Source organism: Pygocentrus nattereri, chromosome 16 (assembly GCF_015220715.1).
Source record: "Pygocentrus nattereri isolate fPygNat1 chromosome 16, fPygNat1.pri, whole genome shotgun sequence".
Taxonomy (NCBI): domain Eukaryota; kingdom Metazoa; phylum Chordata; class Actinopteri; order Characiformes; family Serrasalmidae; genus Pygocentrus; species Pygocentrus nattereri.
Genome location: NC_051226.1, coordinates 23,970,833 through 23,985,616, shown reverse-complemented (window position 1 = coordinate 23,985,616; position 14,784 = coordinate 23,970,833). Strand labels below are relative to the sequence as shown.

Sequence of the window (14,784 nt, the reverse complement as noted above, 5' to 3'; positions counted from 1 at the left end):
AATGAATTTCTGTCCACTCCAGCACAAATTCTCTGAGCCTGCTCTCTTCTGTGCCATTAGTCAGCCACTTTATTTGGGCATTTAAAGACACAGGTGATTACACAGTACTGCCACTGCTGTAGCATTCAAGATCTTAACTTGTCTATAAGGTACAAAGCAACCTTGCATGGTAAAGTTAGTCAACATCGTGCATTTCTCTACACATATTTAATGCTTTATAAATGTATAAATATATTCATATACCAAGTCAAATGTTTAAACCAGAGCTCTAATAATCATTTAAATCCTGATTGTCAATTAATCCATTAAAGTCTTTTTTATTGGCTACCAGAGTAACTGACTTTATGGGATTTAAAAATGAATAATGCACATTCCTTTTATTATTTTGAAACACTATGCATTAAACTGACTGCTTCAGCCCTAGTGCAGACTGGCATTACCATTTATACCACATTCACAATTACAGATTTCAATCCATCTCTTCCTCTGCATACTTTGTTAACTACCTTTAATCCTATTCTTCATTGGTTAGGACCACCACAGAGGAGGTGGTGGTGTGTTAGTGCGTGTTGCACTGGTCTGAGTGGATCAGACACAGTAGTGCTGCTGGAGTTTGTAAACACATTAGTGTCACTGCTGGACTGTGAATAGCCCAACAACCAGACATATTTAGCCAACAGTGTCCTGTAGGCAGCATCCTGTGACCACTGACTAGACAATGACCACCACAAGCTGTGCAGCAATAGATGAGCTACTGTTACTGACATCTACAAGATGGACCAACAAAGTGCTATATTATGTATAGCAAGTGATGGATTATTCTGAATTAGTTTAATACACAGGATGATTGCTTGAAATCCTGCTTTCATGCATTATATTGGAAGATCTGAGAGTAAATAATAAGACATTATCAGACATTTCAGATTAATAAAATGTATTTTAGTAAGACTTTTTAAGGATTTGCAGGAACACTGAATAACTGTTTGTGGAGAAGGGGGCATGGCTAAGTAGCTGATGATGCTCACCTGTGTCTTGTTTCTGCCAGCCTACTTATAGTCATCTCTTCTTTCAGTAGGCGGCAGAACCCTGAGAGAGAAGGAGACCCATGAAGGCGCGAGAGCAGACTTGACCTGACCTGACCTGACCTGACCGGAACCGAGCCGACTGAGCTGAGCGGAAGAGAAAAAGGACTGAAAAGTCCCTCCCCCGCGAGCCGTGCCTTATTTTGTAGGCTGAAAAGCCGAGTGTTTTTGTTTGACAATTCACCCCCTGCATCTTTTCTCCACCCACCGTTAAGAACGATTACACTGTTATTCACAATGTTGAATGTAGTTCATTTCACAGTACACTGCTATAAAAGTCAACTAATGCTGTAAAGGTACACTAGGAGGTTATAATCATCCATATGCTTGTGGACCCATAGAGAACCACCAGAGGGGGCTAATGAGTGTAAATGGTTAAATTCCATACAGCTGGAGCACTTCCAGTCCAGTGCTGATCTCTCCTTCTCTCTCTCTTTCTCTCTATTCCCACCCTAACTATCCCTCCCCCTCATTTTTTTTCTCTTTCTCTCCTCTTTTCCTTCCTCTCTCTAACCCTCTCTCTCTTCCTGGCCTTGCCTCTCCCCTCCCTGCCTGCCAACTAGTTCACTCCCATTTCCCCAACTCGCTCTCCGTCTCTTTCCATTTCTCTCTCACAGAAAGACTCTGTCTCTCTTTGCCTCTCTTTCTCTTCCTTTCTCTCCACACACTTCAGCATGCTGGCAAAAGTAATTTTCAGTGCTCCATTCTGTCTTTTTGTCATCCACCCCCACTTTTTGCTCTCTGTCTCTCTTTCCCCCATTACTCCCTCTTTCAAAGCATTTATAAGGAGGTGTGACGGCAAACTGTGTTACATAACCTTGTTTACACCCAGTTTGGAGAGAGAACCCTGCCCAGCAACACACACACAGAAAGTACATGCACCCAGCTCATAGAAACCCCAGAAGAGCAGAGCAGTGGTGCTGCTCCAGCATGTTGCGGGGTTATGTAAGTGTCCACAGCAGTGATGCAGGACTGCCATTCGAAAGGTACTCTATATACAGACATATAAAACACACAGACTCAGAGTAATGGTCCTGTATGAAATGACACACCTGTTGTCCATGCTCTGCGTTCTGAAGGTTGCTGATCCAGACTCCGTGCCACTCTCTGCATCACTGTCACTCTGGTACTCTACTGGAGAGGTTGAGCCTGGCTTTATTCGCACTGAAAATACAAAAGAGAAAAGAGAGAGAGGAGAAAAAAATGATGAGAACATGACCAGTCTGAGAAAACAAAGGTACTTACAAATGTGTGTGTGTGTGTATATATATATATATATATATATATATATATATATATATATATATATATATATATATACACACACAAACACACACACATACATACATACATACATACATACAGTACTGTGCAAACGTTTTAGGCATCTAAGCAAATTTTTAAACAACTTACCTCAGCAGTGAGTTTATAACAGTATACATTAGAATAAAGTCATATTCATAATTCAAATAAACATAAAAACAATAAAAAATAAGAATTTCTTGGGTCCATATTTTTCCTTGACACCTTCACAGCCACCACAGAGACTTGTTAATATCACCAATTAGGCTACATCATGAGCACAATTTACTGAAGCACTTATTGGTCAAACCAGGAGCTGCTTTTTAACTACATATAATACTGGGCTTCCTCGAGGAGACGTTTTAAAATGGTTAAACAAACACACCAACATTCACAAAATCACTATATATATATATATATATATATATATATATATATATATATATATATATATATATATATATATATATATATATATAATCATTATTCATTAATATTCTATACATTTTGTTTATTCAAATATGAAAATTTTTCTCAGCAAATAAACACATACTACACAAATAAATAGATTTTGAAAATGTGTCTTGGGTGCCTAAGACTTTCGCACAGTACTGTAATATACATACATACATACATACATACATACCGCTGCTGTCAGAAGAAAACCTCGTATCTTTATTTTTGTTGTTTTTCAGTTTCTTACATAATTTGAAAATGCCTCTTATTCTTTGCATTGTATGACAAATTAATGACAAATGGACTGAAAGAAATTGCCCAGAATGACTTGGAAATCATTCTGGTTCCATTGGCTTACATTAAAAGTGAAGTATGCTTTTTGCTTCTCCTTTTCTTCTGACAACAGGATATATATATTATACACACACACACACACACAAAATATACACACACATACATTATGTACATACACAAATCAGTTGTCCTTTACATTGTGTAAAAATTTCATGATAAATGGACCAATAGAAATGCTCTACAATCACTTGGAATAAAACCTCTTTACACTGACGTCCATTGAAAGGTAAGAGCATTTTTGTCTTCTTCTGTAAAGTTATTATTTTGGAGATAATTGTTTTCCTTTGACAGCGATGATATATATAATTAAGTTGTTTTAGCCACACCTATCGGTAACCGGTATGTAAAAACAAGCAAAGACATGTAATCACCTACACAAACACTGGTAGTAGAATATGTGGTACTGAAGATATTTATAACTTTGCCAAGTCAGTTCATGAAAATCCTGCCCTGCTAGATCTGCCCTGGTCAACTGTAAGTGCTTTTTCAACCACTTCTTATTTGTGCCACCATGTCATAATCTGAAAATGCCTACTGCCTTTTACATTGTGTGTAAATTTCATAATGAATGGACTAAAAGAAACGGTCTAAAATGACATGAAAAGATGTCTGGTTCTATTGTACTTACATGAAAATGAAAGTATATTTTTTCTCTGCTGTAAAGTTACTATTTTGGAGATACAAGGTTTTGATCCAACAGCAGCTATGTCTGTCTGTATATATAAATTGAAAGTGCCAGCTTCCATGTTATTTTATAAGGTGTAAAAACGTCATGACAAATGGAACAACAGAAATTGTTTCTGCTCTCTCTGCTCCACCTCTACATTTTCCACACAGAACACAAGTGGTACTAATTCTCTTTACAAGCCACTTTAATTAAAAAAGAACTCCACCCAAAAATCATAATTGGTCATGCTAGTCTTCACATTCAGTCTACGACATTTTACTCAGATCTTAAGAATTATATGCAAAGCTCAGAGCAGGCCGAGTGAAACTAACACCCAGGGACAACTCAACTCCTCCCTGCCTTTTAACAATACATTATAATACGAATGCTGAACAATTCTCCCTGTTCCAAAGATCAGCTTTGACTTAAGTTTTGCCATTAAAGTCACTCCACATTTTTCATTCAGTGTTTGCATTTTCATTTCCCTTCATTCTTTTCAGCATTCACTTATTTTTCATCATTTGGATCAGTTTCCTTCTTGGCCTCTTTCAGAGTGAAGTGGAAAGCTGTGAAGTCAAAAGGGCAACGAGAAGAAAAAGTCCTGAGGCGGAGTGAACCATTTCACACCGAAGAAAGGGGGAGTCAGAAAAAGCACCCACTGACTCCTACTCTAAGACTCTGAAGAAATCTAAACTATACCTTTTTATTTAAGGATATTTAGTAAAAATCTAATGATTTTCAGTCTGCCATCCCCAGTACATGTACCATCTTTGCCTTTCATATCGATATAAATACAGTGCTATAGTCATATAGGAGCTCCGACTCTCAGCCTGATAAAACTTTATCAATAAATCTAAACCATAAAAGGAAGGTTCAGTCTATAAAGTTAATATTGCTAATAATGAATGAAAGCAAATATCCAATAATAAGGAACATTAAAATAACATCTTGGCATAACTTGGTGGCTACTGGCTTACATTATTTCCCAGAAACCTTAGTATGTGAGGTTGAGCGCCTCCTTTAAGACCGAACTTAAAGTAGGTCATGTGACATTAACCACAGATGTCAGCAAGATTTTTTTACTCAATGTAACCATGCTGAAACGATGCAAAAGTAAGAAAAGGTACCATCTGGTACAGGTCTACAGGTTTTGCTAAACCATCTTGCTGTTAGTAAAAGCTTCTGCCTTTTGTTTTCAGTCTTTCCAATGTATGTTTCCTGTGTTTGTACGTGAACATGTACATGTGTGCTGATAACATGATAAGAATGTGCTCAAAGCTCCAAAAGGGTGAGAGGGGGTGTGTGACAGTGCAATAGAGGCAGTGGTGGGTGGAGAAAAGAGAGTGCTATCAGTCAAAAACCCTCAAAATAGCGTCACCAGAGTCAGAAACAGGAAACATTAGACAGCCTCATAATTATCATCATCATCATATATCTATATCTACACTATACATCCAATGGTTTTTGGTTGCTCATTCAAAATTTCAGCCACAAGAGCACTAGTGAGGTCAGGTACTAATGTTGGATGGTTAGTTTTCCATCACAAACGCCACTCATCCCAAATATGCAGGATGGTACTTCAATCCAGAGGATACAGTTCCACTGCTCCAAAGGTTCTCTATGGAGATTATACGAGCTGTGTGTGCGCAATCAAGCACCTGTGTAATGGTGTGCACAGTAATGACTACACCTTAAAGCTAAATTCACTATTCAGTAGTGAGTAGATGTCTGGTCATATAATGTACCAAATATTGAGTAGATGTCTGGTCATATAGTGTACCAAAATAGTTATAATTTTCCCTGCATTAATACAATTCAGCTCATCAGCTAATAAAAAAATACTTCTTATGCTGTGATAATCTATCAACATTTTAGTCCTCATTCTGAATCCTTTAACACTGAACATCTACAAATGCAGAGTCTAATCCAATATTCATTTTTTTAGATAATACAACCACGCAGTTCACAATTCACATACATTTTAGTTTCCAGCTAGTAAAACCAAACCACTTTGGCACAACATGCTAGCTCACAAATTACCTTCATATATTTAGAGTAGAATCACATTAATTTTATTATGCACACATACATTTTGGATTTTTCCTATCATTTTGAAAGTGTCATGAACAACATTTTTGTATAAACTACTTTTTCTTTGAAAATGCATAGTAATCCTTTTTCTTTGTTATTATGTGCAGTCACACTTATGGTAATAGCGTAACAGCCATGTAATATGTATAGCTAATTTAACTATTTTTAAAACAAAAAGTCTATAGCTGAAGCACAGAAACACTGGTAATACAATTATTACTAGCTGATTTAGTTTTAAGGTTTCACTTTATAACAATACAGTACAATATAATAACGTTTCAGACTGCACACATTTAGACTACTTGCTAACTTCTGAAAATGTGTCTCATTGCCATAAGCGGAGGATAACATCTGTCAACTTTACAAGAGTGGTGTAAGTAGGGTGAAATTGGGTAAAATAGTGTTGAAATGTTTGAAATGTCATAGGGTTTAATATAGCTGATACTGATCCATTAAATTGGTTGATGATATTGATGGGCTCTGACACCGGTCCTGAACAGATCAGGACATCTGTGATTAAATATAGTGAAAACTGTAGACTATGTGATGCCTTAGACATCTCTGTATCTATCTGAATTGATCATTACTGCAGCAAATTCAATTGAGTTTAACTTCAGTTCTCCTAAAAAAGACTTCAGCCCTGCTATAATACCAGAACTGACACAGTGCTCTTCAAAGGGCATGAGTGCTGTCAGCTACCTGACACCAAAGCAGTGTGTACTATACTAAATAAAACAGTGAGAGTGGGGGAGGCAGATCAAGCCAGATCAGTCATACCTGATCCTTCAGAACGTCCATCGCTTCCTATGAGGGGTACAGTGATGGCAGCAGTGGCCACGCCGTCAGTGGGCATGGTGGTGTAGACTACAGGCAGCGACTGCACCACCACAGGGATCGTCTGCAACTGGCCCACTTTGCTGGGCATGTTCACGGAGGGGATGGTGTGGATAACATGCAGAATCTGCTGACCGCCCACACCCTGTGTGGAGGCCAGGATGGAGCCTGGTGACAGCACTGCCGGGATAGCTGTTCCTGTGGTGATGCTGGCGGGCGCTGGCGGTGGGTTGATCGGCACGACGGTGGGGGTAGAGACGGGAAGAGAAGGCCGAGGCTTGTTAAGTGACAGGTCCACAGGCTCCGTCTGGTCTGCATCGGCCAGGTGTGTGTCGATGATGCAGAGGGGAGGCGGAGAGGACTTCAGCTTGAGGTCCGTCGGCTCAGTGCGGTCATCTACAGGTTCCTCCTTCTGGAGACAAAAGATAAAACATTGTAAAAACGGAGGCAGAAAGAGAAGAAAAGGAAAAAGACGAGGAAACGAAAGGGAAAGACAATAACAACAGGTCACTGCGAGGACATAGAGAAAGATAGAAACCAGAACAAATAGAGGAATGAAGAAATATAAGAGGAACGGAACAGAAAACAGAAGACAAACAGAAACTGAAGAGTTGCAAGAGAGAAAAGAGCAGGAAAGAACAGACAATGACAATGGCAGGAAGAAGGAGACAGAATTAGAGGTCACAGAAGAAACGGGGCAAAGAAAAAGGCAGAACAGAGAGAGTAATGTGGAAATGCAAGACAAAAAAAGAACAAAGTAGGAGACAAAGGGTTGGAAGATGAGACAAAGAATAAAAAGAGCAGTAAGGAAGAAAAGATGATGAGAAGCACAGAAAGGAGAGAGGAGATGAGGAGAAGAGACAGAGGCACAGGACAGCAAAGAGAGGAGGTGATCAGCATATTATTAAATGGCTGGAGTGTAGAGAGCTGAGCGTTGGGCTATGCAGCAGCTCCTCCAGCCCAGAAACAATGACTGGCCTGATGGGGCCTCAATGCAGTAGAGGAGCAGCCCTGATCCTGGCACAGGATCAGCAGAGCTGAGCTGAGCCCTGACACACATACACACACATAGTGAGCACTAACTCACATCAGCTGGTGTTGGTAAATAACAGTTTATCAGCAGACTTATTTTCATTACATCATTTCAACACAGCTTGCTTGCAGCATGTATTTTATTAATGTTTTATTCTGTATTTCTTGTTGCTAAAATACAGAACAACATGTATTGGGTTTGGAACATTTCTGGTTACTACAGATGTCAAACACTCAAACGTCTGTTACAAGTTTCAAACAAAACATGGAATTTACTTCAAGCTTCAGAACTTCAAATGTCTGTGTTTAACCCAGAATGTTCATGTGAAGCAAATTTAATAGTAACATACTACTAGCATACAATAGGGGCACTAGCAAATAATAGCATCATTGTAAAAATGTTTTGATATTTAAGGCGTAGCTCTAACAGTAACGGTTCACCACTGATGTGTATATATGTGTAAGTGTATAAAGAAAAGCTCTCACTTGTGCAGGGCTATAAGACCTTGCAGCAGAGTGGTTTTACTTAGTAGGACCCAGAGTGCAGACCATGCAAGTGCCTTTGAGAATTCACTAAAATCTTATTAGGTCAATGCTACCAGCTAAACACCACATTACAAAACACAGCCTGAGTTAGCTAGTACTCAGATATGTACTGTACTCATATCTCAGCACTCAAGAGAAAGTATTTTATGGGTATAGTGCAGCTGGCTATTTGTGGAGTCATGGCAAAATGCAGAAACCTGCACTAAATGATGTTGCAGCTCTGTGCTTTCGTTAATGAGGCTGCTCGAGTTCCACACAATAACAAAGGGATTATACCATTTCCGGTTCACGTGGCACACTGCTAAATAGCAATAACAGGTGAAAATGCAAGCTCTACAGGCCACACAAACAGAAACGAAACACAGTGGGGCAAAGAAATTGGATAAAATGAAAAATTAAACTCCACTAATTCTCCTCACAGGCAGGTTAAAGAGGTTGCCAGGTTCAGGCTAGGTGCTGCGGGGGAAAAAGACAGAAAAGAAAACGAGAGAGGGAGTGGGCAGGGTGCAGGAGCAAAACAGAAAGAGAGAAAGAAGAGTGGGTGGGAAAGGCCTCTGGTTGCCATGGAAACTGGGAGGTATCAGCTGACTCATTTTTCCCCCTCGCTCCCTCGTACCCACCCCCTCTCACTCTCTTCTTTTCTCTCTCTCTCTCTCTTCATGGTCCTCCACCCTGTCACCTCACCCTCTTGCTATTCCCACCCTTCCTTCACTCCACCTTTCTTCTCCTTTCCCTCTCTCATTTCTCTCTATCCAGTTTTTTCACCCTCCCTCCCTGCTTTCAAATCACACACTTGAGTTTGGGAGAGAAAAGCATCAATAAAGTGACCCGATTCTTATCAGCCAGCTGCATATAGTGTTACTCTCAGTATGTTCAATAGCTTTTTGTCACCTGGCGGTTAAAGACAAGTCGATGTGAGTGACATGGTAAAATGCTCATGCTAACAAAGAGATACAACGTATTGACAAACAGTGTGTAACTGCAGCATGTGAAAGCACCTAACAAATATAAAATCACTGACTATCATCATCTTCCGTCATGTAGGCCTCACTGAGGTTTGCCTTGGGTATCCTCAGGTCCACACTCTTTCTTTCTCCTTTTAAACCTTAAACCTTTATGCATGTCCATTTCCAAATGTTTATTATTCAGTAATATGAGATACAATAGAAAATTATCATTGTCAGAATTAAATCAGAATGATAATCAGAAAATTATCCAAAGTCTCTTGGAATTATATGGAATTAGAAAAAAAAAAAAAATCAGATGAGATCAAATTTCCAGTAAATTTCCAAAAATTCCATATTGTGTATCTTTACTCCGCTGTAGAGAAGAAATCAGTCGTTACCACTGCCACTTTTACTTCTTTGCATGGAGAACAATGCTAGCAGTACAAGCCTAAGAAAACACTTTGTTTTGAAAGCTTAAGCAAAGTACCTACTCTAGCGATTTAATTTGAGCAACATTAAAGAAATACTGACTGCCTGTTATAATTCGCATTTTAACATGCCATCATCAAATTTGTTTCTCAATAAAACTGCATTACTATCTTTGCTTGGCTAGCTAATTAGCTCACTGAGGCTAATCTAATTGGGCTAGTATGTTCATCTAAAAAATAATATATTGTTTGCCGTCACAAGCGCTGGCCACTTGTGCGACACATGTAATGGTACTTCTGAGAGGTCAGTTGGTCCTGAGGTAGGACTGAAAGATCAATTGTTTTTATATCAAAATTGTAATTTGAAAGTGTGCAATTTCCAAATCTCAAGAGCAGCATTTTTATTATAACCCACCTTAGCAACAATGTTGTCTTAGGTTTTAACTGGGGAAATTTAAAATCAAGGCTGTGAATCGTCTGTATAAATTATCAGAGGCTTCAGGGCCACAGATCTGTTCTGTGGGATGATGTAATGGCATAGCTGATTGGTTCTACTTTTATGTCAGTATTGTGTCACAGCACCTGCATTATTTAAGATCCGAAAAAAAAAACATGTTCAATTCGCTCACACAGATGCCAGATAAATGAAAGCAGTGCACGATCACTCCACCCTTTAGTAAATGTCAAAGTTTAAATCTAAAAGTTTCTAAATGTTAAACAGCACTGCTAACCAGGAGGGAGGAGCTGGTTAGTATTAGATTAGCTAGCAGGCTACCAGGTCTGCTCACCACAGAACAGGTTAGATTCTGACAAACAAATGTTTTACTGACACATATTTAGTTAATTATGACTGAAATTCAAGGAAGTCAAGCCAAGTGGCTTGCCAAAATTAAATCTGCTTTGTGGTGTCTGGACCTGTAGCCTCCTAGCCAAGGTACTACAAGCCAACTCCACTCTTATAAATTGTGCACTGCTATAAAAAGTATAGATTATAACTTACATATTGTAATCAGCTGATTGCTCTTGTAGTGACAGAAAGCTGAAATCTAACCTGTTCCGTAGTGTTTTAAGCTGTAGCTTGCTAGGCTAAGCTAATGCGAGTGTACAATAACTCTCATCGTAATACAGACTTGGTTCCAGTGAATAGATCCTTAGAAAAACGCCCATTTAGAGGATAAAGACTCAATCTGACCGCACAAATTAAAATTTCTGGTGTTGAAGTGACAGAAAGATTAAAAAATAGAATTGTTCTTTGGTGCATTGAGTTGTACTTTGCTGAGCTACGCTAATGCTATCGTAGTTAGCCAGCTACTTGCGCAACCCCCCACAGTACAGGCTTGGTTTCAATAACTGATGCTCATCTGTTTAGAGCATAAAGAATCTGAGAGCATGCTGAGTGACAGTGAAATGCATTATGTAGTGTGTATGTATTAGGCTATTAGCAGTTTGCCACTCTTTTGTGTAGTTTTCATCAGTATTTTCTGGTTCAGATTCAGCAGCACAGCAGATGGAAAAAGATGTGAAGAATGACAGAGTACAGTCCTAGGAACCATTTGGTTCAATGGGCCTATGTTCAGCATTCAAGCCTCAAGCCAGAAAAACTGGATTTCTTTGTCTTATTGGCTTTAAAAAAAAAGCCTATTCCAAATCACAGTCACAATATTGACTGGACAAATGGCAATTAGATATTTTGCCCAAATCGTTCAGCCCTTCATTTGGGAGGGCATATAAACAGTACTGAAACAGGGTCGGTGATGGAGGAGCTTTCTAGTAAGAGATGCCTTGGTACATTGGGGCAGTGCAGCATTCCCCCATTAAAAAAACAAATAAAAATATTAAGGACTGCCATCAGATGGAGCTGCCAACTCTAAATGGGAGTGAGAAATTGAAGTGAACGCTATGGAGTCAAAATGTTCTCAAGCATTAAATGGCTTTGCAAGCCCTTACAGCCACGTGTGGAGGACAAGATCAGCTTTGAAGGCCTTTCTGCTCTACTGCCTGATCCTCCAGAACGGTTCAACTACAGCAGGCTGAATCCGCAGGATCAGCTCCTTCAAGCTGTAGGAGATGGAGAAGATGGAGGAGGGAGTTTAAGTAAAGTCCGTCAGTGAAAAGAGAGCAGCACTATTTTAAAAAGCTGCCTCTCTCCAAGCTAAGCTCTTACTGCACCACAGAATGAATGAGTGAGAGTTAGTGTGTATTGGATATAAGAGAAGAAGAGCCTTCAACGTTTATGTCAGTTATTAAACAGGTAAACTGTAATATGTTCCACGTTTTTTTGTTTTGGATGAATTTCTTGCCTTATTTGTGCCGCACTCCATTCTACCATCTATTAGACCTGCAACAAAAGTTTCACTGTCCTGCGTTCAGAAGCTAGTACACAACATTTGCATACTTCCCTCCATAAACCCCTACTCCTATTTCAAAACAATTACGATGAAGTGGGTTTTGTGTAACCTTGTCCAACAATGGCTGACAATACTTTGCCAAGCACCAGGCAACTGAAATCAGGAAATAATCCCAAATGTAGCTGATCAACTGAGACATGTTTGGTGTCTGAGGTTTGCTTCAGTCATTTTGTACTGGAGCTATGAGGCTAATGTAGCTAACAATTAATAGGAGCGTATACCCCATTTCACTGCGCAAACTTAAATCATCATATTTTGTCTGTTTATATGCTGTTATTTGGAAAAAAATGAGAATAAAATCACAAACGCTCAATTTCAGGGAGGCTGTTTCTAATGTTTTATCTGTGAAATGTAGTTCTCCAAGTTGTGCACAGTCAAAACATACATAAGCAAGTGTACGTGATATTATACACTTTAAGGCAAATACATAACCAAAGATACTAACCTACCAGTTATAAGCCTTGATCATTTCTTAGCTACATTAGTTTCAAAGCTCCCATACACAAAACTAAAGAGGCAAACTTTAGAATTCAAACACTGGCTGACTGACTACATTTAAGGTAGTACTGAGTACTGTGGCCATCTGTTTGTTTGACATTCAAGGTGCCTGGACCACATCTCCGGGGTGGGGTGTGGACGCAAAGATATGGAAGATAAATTGGAGGAGGTGGTGAGGGAGGGAGTGAGGGAGAGGCAGCTGAGGGAGATATTAATGTCGGCGCCCGCAGCCCTGCCCAGCAGACAGAGGGCGTGGCAGTCAGCCGCACCCTGAGACAACTACTCCAACAGTTGAGAGGGCAACAGACCAGACTCCAGCAATTCCAACAAGCATATTTTATTTTTTTACTGAATACAAGTTACTGGTTTCTCATGAGATATTTCTAAGGATATTAGATATAACACTTGCATAAGAAATGGAAATGTCAAATGTAAATAAGTAACTGAAACACATTCACAAATTTATTAAAAGATATAGAGAAAATGGGACTCCTAGCAACCACAAAAGTCCTGGCAGACCACCAAATCTGTCACCTTCAGATTCACTTAAATCTTTGACAGATAAAAACAAGCTCTAGTCTTACTTCAAATCTGAAAATATCCACAGGTGTTTCTGTCCATCTTTGCACTGTGAGAAGACAAACCTACACTATGAATCTAAAAGAATAAGCTTCTGTGAAGAAGCCATTATTGAGAAAAGGAAACAGACCACATTGAAAATGAAAAAAAAAAAAACACACAAAAAAACTCATGTTAACAGTTAAGTACCCTTGCGCTGTATTTGAATGCTGCTGCAACACCTGTAACCAAATGTCATAGCAGTGAAATCACTAAACTGTTCTGTACTCCGACTGCAATCAAATACCAAAAAAATCACCTACACCAATCTCAGTTAGAATCGGAAAGCCTCTTGTGGATCGGCAATATTACCAGTTAACAGCTTTGGATAAAAGATGCCTTTTGGTAGAAGAGAAATAGGTCTGATTCACTGCATTATTTGTCTCTCATTCCAGCACTGGCTGGGTAGCGGCACAAATTGTGAGTGTGTATGCGTGTGAGTGTGTGTGTAATGATGACGAGGAGGATGAAAAGGGCGTGGAGCACATCTTCTGTGCATGAATGCTCCCGTTAGCTCCAGGATGAGTGCACTCCTATGTGCACACGAGCACTGTGTGCACTGGGCATGTATGGTGTGGGAGTACTCACGTGCATGTGGACGGTAACTATGGTGGTGAGAGTGTGCATGTGTGTATGTACCCCTGCAGGTATGTGGTCTTCAGCATGTCCCTCACGGCTAAGGGTATTGTGTGGGTGTGGGAGTGGGAGTGTTGTGAGGGGGTGGGTTATAGTGAAGAGTGTGCAAGTGTGTGTGTGGAAGGAGGGGTGTGGGCAGCCTACATCACAGCCTTTCCAACTCCCGCCAGAGCCCCGTTGCCATGACTACTGCAGAACGGAAGCCTCCCTCGATATATCCTATTAGGGCCTAGCCGAGACTTGGAACGAACAGATAGAGAGGGGGACAGAAATGGAAAGGTATTGAGAGAGAAAGACAAAGAGCACTTACGATCCAAGTACGAATGCTCTAGTCAGTGTTGAGTAGAATTCTGAGTGTGGAAAATACTATTGAAGCGTGCGGCCCTTCTTTTTCCACAGTTTCTGCACATTATGAAGACCACGAAAAGGCTTCAAATCATAGTCACGCAGTACAAAAGCATTTTTGTTGCAACTCAATTTTACATTTCCTCACATTTAGCTTCATAAGGGCTTTGGCAAAGTACCTGCAATGTCCCAAATAGTGACTGGCACCGAAACTAACCTTGTTAAGCAGATCAGGCTTAACCGATTCATATTGGAAGCTGTTCCTCAGCTGTGGTTGTAATAAAATTGTGACTAAGGCTGGGAAATATGACAATATTTATAGTTATTGTGATAGGTATATTTTGCCATTTTATGAAGTAATGTATTGTAGCGTATTGTGGACTGTCGTCCCGCTCTAATTGACAGAACATCACTATTTAGAAAAACATTCAAATGTATTTTACATTCTGGTACATTAGCTTCTACTGGATATTTATGTTTATGTGAGAGGGAGTGAATATGACAATATTGTAAACGTTATTGCAATAAATTATGTCACAA

General features: G+C 39.6%; 1 protein-coding gene across 3 annotated transcripts in view; it reads right to left on the bottom strand.

Annotated features, from left to right (window-relative positions):
• Positions 1-14,784, bottom strand: part of klf8 (Kruppel-like factor 8) — a 39,743-nt gene that overhangs the window by 4,858 nt on the left and 20,101 nt on the right. For all 3 annotated transcript variants that reach the window (XM_017704330.2, XM_017704331.2, XM_017704333.2), the window contains exons 3-4: positions 6,730-7,198; positions 2,135-2,246 (exon numbers count right to left, since the gene is read on the bottom strand). In XM_017704330.2, the coding sequence (XP_017559819.1) occupies positions 2,135-2,246; positions 6,730-7,198 (581 nt within the window). The remainder of the gene's footprint in view (positions 1-2,134; positions 2,247-6,729; positions 7,199-14,784) is intronic.